At 41.5% G+C, this 13,872-nt stretch overlaps 1 protein-coding gene across 3 annotated transcripts in view; it reads left to right on the plus strand.

Moving 5' to 3' along the window:
• Nucleotides 1-13,872, plus strand: part of gabbr1b (gamma-aminobutyric acid (GABA) B receptor, 1b) — a 665,116-nt gene that overhangs the window by 519,436 nt on the left and 131,808 nt on the right. For all 3 annotated transcript variants that reach the window (XM_061908314.1, XM_061908315.1, XM_061908316.1), the window contains one exon: nucleotides 6,305-6,437. In XM_061908314.1, coding sequence (XP_061764298.1) covers nucleotides 6,305-6,437 — 133 coding nt within the window. The remainder of the gene's footprint in view (nucleotides 1-6,304; nucleotides 6,438-13,872) is intronic.

Below are 13,872 nucleotides of genomic sequence, written 5' to 3' on the forward strand. Positions count from 1 at the left end.
AAAGACAATCCAGACCACAGAACATGACACCCTGGCACCCGCATTTCAGGCTGGACGTTCTGTGGAAACGCTCCCCACCCACACTGCTTGGTGCCGCGTCTGAGCTGCTGTGACTTAGATTACCACAGTACCTAATTCATTTGTTTTTTCCATGTTTTTATTTAGTAAGTTGTAGGTGTATTTATTTCAGGATAAAAGTGTAAAAAGTGTTTTGGTTCAGTCATGAAATGATGATAATGGTGTGCCAGGGCATACATACATTTTATATTTAACGCTTAAATCTCTGGAGTCTACATTAACTTCAGATCTATTCCTCATTTCAAATGATGGCTTGGGGCGGTTTAGCTCGGTTGGTAGAGCGGCCATGCCAGCAACTTGAGGGTTGCAGGTTCGATTCCCGCTTCTGCCATCCTAGTCACTGCCGTTGTGTCCTTGGGCAAGACACTTTACCCACCTGCTCCCAGTGCCACCCACACTGGTTTAAATGTAACTTAGATATTGGGTTTCACTATGTAAAGCGCTTTGAGTCACTAGAGAAAAAGTGCTATATAAATATAATTCACAAAATAATAGACGTCAGGCACAATGTTGATGAAGCAACAAGAGCGGAAGAGAAACAAGGGAACCACAGCGACCATACAGACTAATCACATGACGGCCGACAGCTGAGCAGGACACAAGGGGGGAAGGTAGGAAAGAAAGGAGGGGATGGGACGAATGTGGCGAATGTGACTAGATGATGAAACCAACAATTAGTACAAAGCACAGGGAAAATATGAACATACTGTAAATCAATTTCAAATAAAATCCAGAACATTTTGCACATGCATTTGGTGTATATCCTGATCCAATGACCGAGTACCGTAATGTCTATAAAAAATGTGCCGGTCCATATTGAAGCGCTCTTTTTAAAACTTAATAATTGCCCAGGTCGGTATGGGACAGTGTTTGTGTTCGAACTTGGACCGTGGTCCGCCAGTTAATGATCCCTGGTCTAAATTTAAGAAGAGAATAATTCCAGTAGAACTTTTCAATTCAATCTAATTTGCTGGACCTTGTCCCTGCATCAATCATGGCACCTCGGTCTGTTGCATGGTATTCTGCAGTGTTGCAAAATACCCTATTTCCTCAGTGGGTGGATCTGCCAGGGCAGTTGCTTGCTGTTCCATCTCCGTCCTGAAGGTGGGCGGGTGGTTCCCTTGGCTTCGTGCTGGGCGGTCCTGCTGCAGCCGACTTGGGCGGGGCGTCCCCTGCCGTGCTTTCCTGGGGCCGGCTGGGCTTGTTGGGGCACAGTTGGTTGCTGGGCGGGGCGGTGCTCCTGTCAGTTGCGGAGAGTCTCTGGGCCACTCGGGCAGAGCATCCCATCTTTCTGCCCATGTGGAGTATGGTCTCTTGCTGGCTTTGGGGCTGGCTATCCCCTGCTTCTCCCGTGCTCTGTCCTCTGCTGGGTGCATCTGTCTATGTTCTGCCGCTCCCTTGTTCCCTGGGCACTGCACCTGCTGTTTTGGGTTGGGCTTTCTGGGTGGATGGGGCTGTACTTTGGTACCCGCATTTACTGGGAGAAAATTATACCATACAAATAAACACAAATACATACATACATACACACAATTATTCATACATATATACATACTGTACATAGGTTCAGTCATTCATACATACACATGCGCACACATTGGTACTTACCCACATACAATGGTACAATTGCTCCCACATACATACACAAATACAGTACTTACAAATTGGGAAATTGTGTTAGATGTAAATATAAACGGAATACAATGATTTGCAAATCATTTTCAACCCACATTCAATTGAATATGCTACAAAGACAACATATTTGATGTTCAAACTGATAAACATTTTTTTGGTGCAAATAATCATTAACTTTACAATTTGATGCCAACAATTCGTGACAAAGAACTTGGTAAAGGTGGCAATATATACTGATAAAGTTGAGGGATGCTCATCAAACACCTAAATGGAACATCCCACAGGTGTGCAGGCTAATTGGGGACAGGTGGGTGCTATGATTGGGTATAAAAGCAGCTTCCATGGAATGCTAAGTAATTCACAAACAAGGATGGGGCGAGGGTCACCAATTTGTAAGCAAATTGTCGAACAGTTTTAGAACAACATTTCTCAACGAGCTATTGCAAGGAATTTAAAGATTTTACCATCTACGGTTCGTAAAATCATCAAAAGATTCAGAGAATCTGGAGAAATCACTGCACGTAAGCAATGATATTACGGACCTTTGATCCCTCAGGCGGTACTGCATCAAAAACTGACATCAGTGTGTAAAGGATATCACCACATGGGCTCAGGACTACTTAGGAAAACCACTGTCAGTAACTACAGTTGGTTGCTACATCTGTAAGTGCAAGTTAAAACTCTACTATGCAAAGCGAAAGCCATTTATCAACAACACCAAGGAATGCCGCCAGCTTCACTGGGCCTGAGCTCATCTAAGATGGACTGATGCAAAGTGGAAAAGTGTTCTGTGGTCTGACGAGTCCACATTTCAAATCATATTTGGAAACTGTGGACGTGGTGTTCTCCGGAACAAAGTGGAAATTAACCATCCGGATTGTTATAGGCGCAAAGTTCAAAAGCCAGCCTCTGTGATGGTATGGGGGTGTATTAGTGCCCAAGGCATGGGTAACTTACACATCTGTGAGGGCACCATTAATGTTGAATGGTCCATACAGGTTTTGGAGCAACATATGTTGTCATCCAAGCAACGTTATCATGGACGCCCCTGCTTATTTCAGCAAAACAATGACAAGCCACGTGTTACAACATATGCAATCTCCATTTTGCATCTCAGTCTTAATTAACTGGTAAAAAAAAATAAGCTGATTATCAAAACAGCCACAACACTGGGAGGAGAAGATGCAAATACATTATGCATCACACGCAATGTGATGGGTTTTTTTTACACGCTTTTTGAGAGCAATATTTTGTGTTTTATTTTGCACACCTGATTCGTGTGTGCAAACTGACAGTTAATAACACCGCTGCAGAATCGGTGCTTGATCTGCAAAGACAGACAATGGACAGAGAATCCTCTGCCCTTATGTGTGTCAACATATATTTTATAACTGTATAGCTTTATGCCGGGTGCTGATGAAAACGCTTTTGGTGTCTTTTAGATTGTTTTGATGGTGTTAGTTTTTCACACAGAATATATAATATGAACATATCTGCTATATGACAAACACCTTGAAATATACATTTTTTCATTTTAAGCACAGTAAATGCAGCCTCTCTCATTAGTTCACCTCAATTGCTAAAAAAAAAAAAGGATGTTAACAAGTGGGTTCCCTTGTAGACATACTTGCCAACCTGGAGACCTCCGATTTCGGGAGGTGGGGGTGGGGGGTGGGGGGGAATACCAACTCGAGTATTTCATATATATTTCATATATATACTGTATATATATATATATATATATATATATATATATATATATACATATATATATATATATGTATACATATGAAATACTTGACTTCAAGTAAATTCTAGCTATATATATGTATTTTATTATAAATAAAATAAATAGTTGAATTTCCGACGGCACCTATAAAAACACAGTTATTCTACTAAGTGTACCGTGCTTGCTGGTTAGTAAAAAACAACAACAACACTTACCTTTCACTATTTGAGTAACCTTTGTTCGGCCATTTGCGTATTGGCGAGCGGTCTCCGAATCCGGGAACATATCCTTCACGGATTTGTTGTAGACATCCGCAAATGAGAACGGGATGTTGCTTCCAGCTATCAGCATAGCCATGTTTATCTCAGCATAAGATACACCATCGGGTCTACCGTCTCCATTTTGCGAGGTGGCCCATAATACTGGGTGGTGAACGATGCTGCGCTGCGGACGCTTTGTGCTTCGCTGACCGTTCATCCGTTCGGCCGCCGTGTTCAATGGAGAAGTCGGTTCCACAAAATTTACAGGCAACATACTCCTTCCCCTTCGAACTCTCCTGGATAAACTGAAATTCTTGTTTCCAATTGTTCTGGAACTTGCAAGCGTATTTCTTCATTTTGCCTGTCGACAGTGTAATATATTGGGTTGGAGTCAATAACCAGGCGACGTGATGAAGTTACGTCTCTTTACTGTGGGCTTCAGAACAAATATAGAATATATTTACATTCTATTCTATGTACAGTATATGGCAGTATTGTCCTGTTTAAGAGTGTCACAACATTGAGTCAGGTCTGACTCAATGTTGGGGGGCGTGGCCTCCAGCTCCGCGTGAATTTCGGCAGAATTTTCGGGAGAGGCGCTGAATTTCGGGAGTCTCCCGGAAAATCCGGGAGGGTTGGCAAGTATGCTTGTAGATACATTTTGGACTGTGTCTAAAATGCCCATAAAATGTAGACATCTCCTGCATGTTTGAAACTATAGCAAAACGCCACAGGTAGGAGCATGATAAAAATGAATGTGCAGTAACATATCAAGTGTCTCCGTGGTAGGCCTTACAGCAGACCTGGGCAGATTAAGGCCCCGGGGCCACATGCGGCCTGTTAAGCTTTTCAATCTGGCCCGCCGGACATTCCCAAATATTTTTTTTACATCTTTAAGATGGAAAGTGAATCTGCCATTATGATGTGCAGTGATGTTTTCTAATGACTGTAAGTCTTGAACTATACAAAGTATTTCAATGGTTGGAATCTGCGTTTATGGATGATATACCAGTTACTAATCTAATTAGTTGCTATGGTAACCTAATTAGTTACTATGGTCATCTAATTAGTTACTATGGTCATATAATTAGTTATTATGGTCATCTACGTCACAGCAGCTCAGACGAGGCAGCAAGCAGTGTGGGCGTGAAGCGTTTCCACAGACACGGAAGGAGATTTTAACAAAAAAGTTCTAAAGCTTAGTGATATATCAGACATATCAGATTGTAGGTGGATTTATTTTTTACCCTTCGCGTTCCTAGCTCACTGATTGTTGCATTTTTATTGCGTTTCACTTGATTGTAAAATATGTCGATCGAAAGGGGGTGTGACGTTCATATTTTGTCAATAGTCAGTGTTTTAAAGTTCATAGAAACATGTAAAATTCCATTACGTTTTTTAACGGTCTGTCATCACGTTTTTAGCATTCAATCAGACATTATTGTGAGGTTTTGTGTAAGTGTTCTTGAAAATAGATATACCGGCCTCCAGACACATTTTTCTCTAAATGTGGCCCCCGAGTCAAAATAATTGCGCAGGCCTCCCTTACAAGATACTGAACCACCATATAGTACATGCAAAATACTCATTTAAATAAGCCGGTTTGCACCACTTTTGAATTGTACACACAGTATTAGTAGATCACACGCAAAACGCCCACTAATACTACAGGCTATTTTATAGTCAAGTGAATTAATTAACTCATATTATGGTCTACATATGGTGAATGTTTATATTCAACTTGGAGAAAGCGAACCACCGGGTTTAAGTAATTAACGGTTTAGCCCATGATAGATTAAGAACCCGTAGATGGACAATCGCATGTGGACTGGAATTACTGTAGCTGTCTCACGAGAATAAGTAATAAAACCAGGCTTCGGAATGCAAAAGTTATAGCTCTATCCTCGAGGAGAGATTCTATACTTATTTTAATGTAAACCTACAAGTTATGGTATACATCTGTTGTCTTTCCAGACAGGAACATCTCCTTTATGGTCAGAATGTACTCTCCTGACTTAGCACACACACACACAGAGAGGACGGAGGAATATAAAACTGATGGTCGCCAAGGGAGGAGTCTTTCATTTTTAACCTGAGCCCCTCTAGGTACTGCAGACCTGTATAATGACGCTCACATGTAATGAAGCAACTTTTTGTTCAGCAAAGCGTCTCCGACGTCTCTTTTGATCCAGCCACACTGCTGTGTTGCTCTTCTACCCGGGAGGGGGTGACAAGACCAGAAATACACATCAATGGATTGCACACGCTGTTTAGCATGTGGTATTTTGATCTTAGTAGATCAGGCCCTTGGTGTAAAAAAAGTCAATTTACGTCAACCAGGTGCAGCTGAATCTCAAAGGTATGCCTTTGCTGGATGACAGTTAATATGATTATTTAGAAGACCATGTCACAGGTGGCGTTTGTATGTGCACAAATAAAAAAAACCTTTTGTGAGACAAAAATTAGCTTTAGTGGAAGATGGCATGTTCTTGCAGTGACACCCAGCAATTATCCCTTGACTAACTATGAACAACAAAAACAGTATCTTTTTCGGTAAGCACATGTTTGCTAATCACTCTGTGTATTTCTGTTATGGTTCCAGGTATATTCAGAACTCCCAGCCCTACCTGAACAACATGACAGCCGTGGGCTGCATGATGTCTCTCGCTGCTGTCTTCCCTCTGGGCATCGATGGCCATCATGTCCACAGGAAACATTTCCCTGTCGTCTGCCAGGTACACATTTAACGTCTCTCAAACACAGAGTTTCCATTCCAGCTAATAACAGTCTTCGCCCAGTTGTCATGGAGACAGGGCTTTATATAGACATTTATATGGTAGGCTTTTATCTGTGGCTAGGGTCCGCCGACTGCTGTGAGGGAAATCCTGAATGCGCTTGATGATATAGGAATAATTAGGCTAAGTAAAGAGTGGTCAGTATCCTTAACTTAAAAAACAAATCCCATGTAAGATTAGCTTTTTTATCTGGTAATTCCTAATATGTTCAAAGGTTAACACTCTGAGATATTAGAAGAGATGAACATGACTACTCCCACCACAGCCCTTTTTTTGATCTGCCACAATAATGCAAAACATTAAAGTCCTACTGAAACCACTACTACCCACCACGCAGTCTGATAGTTTATATATCAATGATGAAATATTAACATTGCAACACATGCCAATAAGGCCTTTTTAATTTACTAAATTGCCATTTTAAATTTCCCGCGAAATGTCGTGTTGAAAACGTCGCGGTATGATGATGCGTGCGTTTGACGTCACCGGTTGTAGCGGACATTATTTTCCAGCCCGATCCAAGATATAAGTAGTCTGCTTTAATCGCATAATTACACAGTATTCTGGACATCTGTGTTGCTGAATCTTTTGCAATTTGTTCAATTAATAATGGAGAAGTCCAAGTAGAAAGATGGCGGTTGGAAGCTTTTAGCCTTTAGCCACAAAAACACAGCCGGTGTTTCCTTGTTTAAAATTCCTTAAGATGAAGCTTTACTATGGATCAGAGGGGTCAAGCAAACATGTCAACCGGCATTTTTCGGTGGGAAAATTGTGGTAATAAGTCGCCTCTTACCGGAGACATCAGCGGAGCTTCCGTCCTGCTGCAGCTGCCATGACTTCCCTTAGAGATTTTGGCGTCAACACACCCGTGGACACACCCCTCCGACTTTCAGGTACTATTTAATCTCACTAAAACACTTGCAACAAAAAAGGCAGATAAGGGATTTTCCAGAATTATCCTAGTAAATGTGTCTAATAACATCTGAATAGCTCCCACGACAATTGCCTTTTTTTTTTTTTTTTTTTGGTCCTTCACTCTAAATTTCCTCATCCACGAATCTTTCATCCTCGCTCAAATTATTGAGCGAGGATGCTGCTGGCTATGAATGTAAACAATGTGAGGATGTGAGGAGCCCTACAACCCGTGACGTCACGCGCACATCGTCTGCTACATCCGGTAAAGGCAAGGTTTTTTTATTAGCAACCAAAAGTTCCGAACTTTATCGGCGATGTTCTCCACTAAATCCTTTCAGCAAAAATATGGAAATATCGCGAAATGATCAAATATGACACATAGAATGGACCTGCTATCCCCGTTTGAATAAGAAAATATCACTTGAGTAGGCCTTTAAAAGGAAAATACTTCAAATTGAGGGCTTTTAATTTAAAATATACAATGTGATTAATCATCGTAATTAATTTATATTTTCTAATTGCTTGACAGAAATTACATATATGGATTGAAATACTTTTCAAAATGTATTATTATGTATAATTACCTTCCAGGAGTAACCAAAATACTCAACCATTGATGTGAATAGGCTAAACCAGGGGTGTCAAACTCTTTTTAGATCAGGGGCCACATGGAAAAAAGTATACTCCCAAGTAGGCCAGACACAATAAATTACAAATAAAAAAACCGTCAGATTGTTTTCTTTGTTTAAAAATAAAACTAACACAGATTTTACAAAATATAATGTTGTTGGTTTTTTTTTTTTTCAATTACATGTTGCGGTTAATAGTACAAACCCCGTTTCAATATGAGTTGGGACATTGTGTTGGATGTAAATATAAACGGAATACAATTATTTGCAAATAATTTTCAACCCATATTCAGTTGAATATGCTACAAAGACCACATATTTGATGTTAAAACTGATAAACATTTTTTTTTTTGCAAATAATCATTAACTTTAGAATTTGATGCCAGCAACTCGTGACCAAGAAGTTTGGAAAGGTGGCAATAAATACTGATAAAGTTGAGGAATGCTCATTAAACACTTATTTTGAACATCCCACAGGTGTGCAGGCTAATTGGGAACAGGTGGGTGCCATGATTGGGTATAAAAACAGCTTCCCAAAAAATGCTCATTCTTTCACAAGAAAGTATGGGGCGAGGTACACCCTTTTGTCCTCAACTAGGTGAGCAAATCGTCAAACAGTTTAAGAACAACGTTTCTCAAAGTGCAATTGCAAGAAATTTAGGGATTTCAACATCTACGGTCCATAATATCATCAAAAGGTTCAGAGAATCTGGAGAAATCACTCCACGTAAGCGGCATGGCCGGAAACCAACATTAAATGACCGTGACATTCGATCCCTCAAACGGCACTGTATCAAAAACCGACATCAATCTCGAAACGATATCACCACATGGGCTCAGGAACACTTCAGAAAATCACTGTCACTAAACACAGTTCTTCACTACATCTGTAAGTGCAAGTTAAAGCTCTACTATGCAAAACAAAAGCCAATAATCAACAACATCCAGAAATGCCGCCGGCTTCTCTGGGCTCGAGATCATCTAAGATGGACTGATGCAAAGTGGAAAAGTGTTCTGTGGTCTGACGAGTCCACATTTCAAATTGTTTTTGGAAATAAAAGACATCGTGTCATCCGGACCAAAGGGGAAACGAACCATCCAGACTGTTATTGACGCAAAGTTCAAAAGCCAGCATCTGTGATGGTATTGGGGTGCATTAGTGCCCAAGTCATGGGTAACTTACACATCTGTGAAGGCACCATTAATGCTGAAAGGTACATACAGATTTTGGAACAACATATGCTGCCATAGCTCGGTTGGTAGAGTGGCCGTGCCAGCAACTTGAGGGTTGCAGGTTCGATTCCCGCTTGTGCCATCCTAGTTACTGCCGTTGTGTCTTTGGGCAAGACACTTTACCCACCTGCTCCCAGTGCCACCCACACTGGTTTAAATGTAACTTAGATATTGGGTGTCACTATGTAAAGCGCTTTGATTCACTTGAGATAAGCGCTATATAAATATAATTCACTTCATCTAAGCGCCATCTTTTTCATGGACGCCCCTGCTTATTTCAGCAAGACAATGCCAAGCCACATTCAGCATGTGTTAAAATTAGCGTGGCTTTGTAAAAAAAGAGTGCGGATACTTTCCCTAGCCCACCTGTCTCCCATCCAAAGTGTGTGGCGCATTATGTAGCGCAAAATACGACAGCGGAGACCCCGGACTGTTGAATGACTAAAGCTCTACATAAAACAAGAATGGGAAAGAATTCCACTTTCAAAGCTTCAACAATTAGTTTCCTCAGTTCCCAAATGTTTATTGAGTGTTGTTAAAAGAAAAGGTGATATAACACAGCGGTGAACAATGCTCTTTCCCTACTACTTGGGCACGTATTGCAGCCATAAAATGCTAAGTTAATTATTATTTCCAAAAAAAAATAAAGTTTATGATTTTGAAGATCAAATATCTTGTCTTTGTAGTGCATTCAATTGAATATGGGTTCAAAAGGATTTGCAAATCATTGTGTTCTGTTTTTATTTACTTCTAACACAATATCCCAACTCATATGGAAACAGGGTTTGTATGTATACTTTATTTGTCATTATTTATATTCTCTGATTTATGTGATAATGTTCATCAGTCAACTCATTGGTGCTAATGTTCAATCTATTAAGATAAAAAAATATATATCAAAATTAAGTTACAATATGTCATTTATCTAGTTTGATCATTTTCCTCGACCAATGTACTAACATCATGTGGTTTATTTTGTACATATGTTGCATCATCTACAAAAATACAAAGAATTGCTATTGTGACACATCTAGTGGACACATTTAGAACATATGTTTCTTTCATTAAAACATTTCAGGTTAATTTCTATACTTAGCAAACTCATTCCGCGGGCCGTATAAAACTTGTTCGCGGGGCTGATCCGGTCCTCGGGCCGTACATTTGACACCCCTGGGCTAAACCTTTACACCCGTCAGGTGCATACATGCTTTGAATGCTAAAATCACCTGGTGTTAATTGTTCTGCAAAGAGTTGGTCAACTTGACAGTTGCTACACCATCTGCTGTGTTAGCATTGTGTGTCTGTATTGTAATTCTACCACATCAAAGCTGTGTTATATATGTTTAACCTTCACAATCCCTTTATACGACCAAAACGTGTCTTTCTTTTTTTAATGCATTTAAAGCATACAGCAATTATGAGGTGGCTAACAGATAAAGCAGATGATGGAACTACTTTATTGTGCCCATCAAGCCCTCTAAAACAGTGGTCCCCAACCTTTTTGCACCATTGACCAGTTTAATGTAGGCTTTATTTTCCGGGATCAGCTTTCCACTTGTGCCAGATAAAAATTCAGCAAAAATAAGACCATGAAAAATACAACTCACTAGAACGCTGAATTATTGGGAGCCCTGGGCTTGCTTCTTTGCAATGAGATGCAGCTGCAAATCAGCCTATAATCTGTCACATTTACTGTATATGTTATTTGTTCATTTATGTGCATTGTATCATATCCCAAAGCTATAACAAATATAACAAATGGCAACTTACTATAAAGAGTTTTATTGTACATCTATAAACAAACGTATTGGTGTGTCTAGTGGGACAGGCGAAAGGTAAGTCAGAGAAAATGCAGTCGTTTATAAATTATTTAATGTATCTCTGTGGTAGCAAATGCGTGACGGACCGGTACAGGTCCCCAGACCGGTAGTTGGGGACCGCTGCTCTAAATAAACATCCCAAAACCACCAGCAATACTCATGACTTGAATATTAACTAAGTATTAGGGATATTATTATTATAAGCGGTAACATTGACAAAATAAATTTAGCCACGCCTTGATCACAGAAAGCTATTTTGCTGCTATATTAACATTTTGAGCCGGTAAGTTGCTGCATCGCCTCTGAGCTTGTGAAAGGTAATTCTAGAGCTTAAATCGTGTCTTTCACCTGGATAGTAGAAGGTTGTTGCCACAAACAGAAAAGTTTTTGAACTAGCACATCCAACTTAGACACAGCGATCAAACTTTATTATTTATTCATATAGGACTTTCCATGTACAGGCAAGTGGCAAACACAAAGTGCTGTACAAAACAAAAACAAAAAAACAACAATAACAGAAGAAGAGAAGAAAACGCGCATTCATACACACGCGCATTTAAACACACACATACAGCGCTATTGACAATAACACGGCGAAAACTAAACATGCAGGGCACTGAGTATTTGAGGTAAAACCCCACCTTTGAGGCCTCCACACTGGAGAATAACAAGAATTAATGTCGTACATGTGCATATATTTGATCACGTTTTATACTATATACATACACACATACTGAGAAAGCTTCAGTTCTCAAGAAAATGGGTTTATCAAAGGTGGAGGAGGCGCAATAAATGTAGACAGCTTAAATCATCCTCCCAGTCGGGGTACATTTCATCAAGCATTTCATCACATTAGCATTGTCCAACACTGGTTGCCGCCCGGCAGCGTCCCATGCAGAGGCAGACTGAGCCCAAGTTCTGCCCCTCAGCCAATCTGCTTAGGGCCACATCTCTGCTGGACTGAATCTGGGCACACCTCCTACCTCCTACCTCCTACCTCCTACCTCCTACCTCCTACCTCCATAGGGACACCTTTCAAATTTCCCCGTCCTAAGCTCCCTGCTTGGCTCAGGAGCTTCGATTTCCTCTTTGTACGTCCTGGACATGGCGTCTACATTTTGGATCTCCTTGCCCGGTTGATGTTCCACTGTGAACTTATGATTTTGCAGCTCAATAAACCATCTGGTGACCCAGGCATTCTTGTCTTTGTTCGTGGCCATCCATTTTAGGGGGCGTGGTCAGTCACTAAGAAACTCCCGGCCCCAGAGATAGTACCAGAGATTATGAATGGCCCATTTGATTGCGAGGCACTCCTTTTTAACGGTTGAATAGTGTGTATCATGTTTCTGTAGTTTACGACTGATATTTACACCACTTAGGCCAGGGCCGCCCCGATTCCCATCCCTGGGGCATCTGTCTAAAGGAGAAACGGTCTGGTGAAGTCAGAAGGTCTCTCCCTCAGCATGGGCCTGTCTGAGAGCCTGTAAGGCTTCCTCTGCCTCCTTCGTCCACCTTACGTGACGGGGAAGGCGGCTGCTTGTCAGGTCATACAACGGGGGCTGCCACAGTAGCATAGTAGTATTAATAAACTTTTGATAGTAGGACACTAACTCTAGGAATGATTTCACCTGCTTCCTCTTGCCAAATCTGGATACTCTCCACCTTTCTTGTCTGTGGTTTAACGCACCCATGTCCTATAGTGTAGCTCAGGTTGTCCATCTCCTGGATCCCCAACCTGCATTTATCTGGATTTGCTGTTAGTCCCGCTTGCCTTAGTGCTCCAAATAGCGCCTCCAGATGCCGTGGGTGAAGCTCCCTATGAGCTACTGTGGATGATGATGTCATCCAAATAGGCCGTGGCGTATTGGAGGATGCGGTCCATCATCCTTTGAAACATGGCTGGTGCGCCATTCACCACAAATGACAGTACCGTATATTGGAACAGCCCGTCTGGGGTGGAGAACATCTTTGAACTGGCTCTTGGTGTCAGGGGAACCTGCCAATATTCCTTCGTTAGATCAAGTGTGCTGATAAAGCGTGCCAGGCCAAGTCGTTCCACCATCTCATCTACTCTTGGAATCGGGAAGGCGTCGAACCGGAAGACCTCATTCAGTTTCCTGAAATTGTTACAAAATCTAAGAGTTCCATCTGGTTTTGGGACAATAACGATGGGGATCGACAAGGGTTTATGAGACTTTTCAATGACCCCGAGCTCCAACATTTTCTTCACTTCCTCTTTTACCGCCATTGGACGGGCGCCCGCCATGCGATATGGTCTCTGCCTTATTACCACACCTGGTTTGGTGTCGATGTAATGGGCAGCTCTGAGAAAATGTCTCTGATTTGGCTTGTAAGCTCATTTAAGTCCTGTGTCTATGTGGGAGACAGTTCTATTCCTATCCCCTCTGGTGGCTCTGTCTGTAGAGAGAGGGTGGTTAAAAAGGCCGGAACCAGGGTTTTTTAAAGTATGGTATTTCTTCAGCGGATTTATATGATATATGTGATCGCCTTTTCGCCAGCCTGGCCATCTCACCTTGTAATTGACAGGACCCATCTTCTCCACAACCTCATACGGCCCCTGCCACTTGGCCAGGATCTTACACTTAAGCGTTGGAACCAACATCAGGACCTTCTTACCTGGTTGTAGCTCCCGAATCTGTAGGTGCGAGTCTGTTCGGTTTGTCGTACCAGATGCCACACCTTCTTCATCTTCCCCTGCATCTGCTCGACGTGGTCTACTACCGGGTTGTGGGGTGACGGATGGCTCTCCCAGGCTTC

The sequence above is a fragment of the Nerophis ophidion genome, linkage group LG08, assembly GCF_033978795.1.
Source record: "Nerophis ophidion isolate RoL-2023_Sa linkage group LG08, RoL_Noph_v1.0, whole genome shotgun sequence".
Classification (NCBI taxonomy): domain Eukaryota; kingdom Metazoa; phylum Chordata; class Actinopteri; order Syngnathiformes; family Syngnathidae; genus Nerophis; species Nerophis ophidion.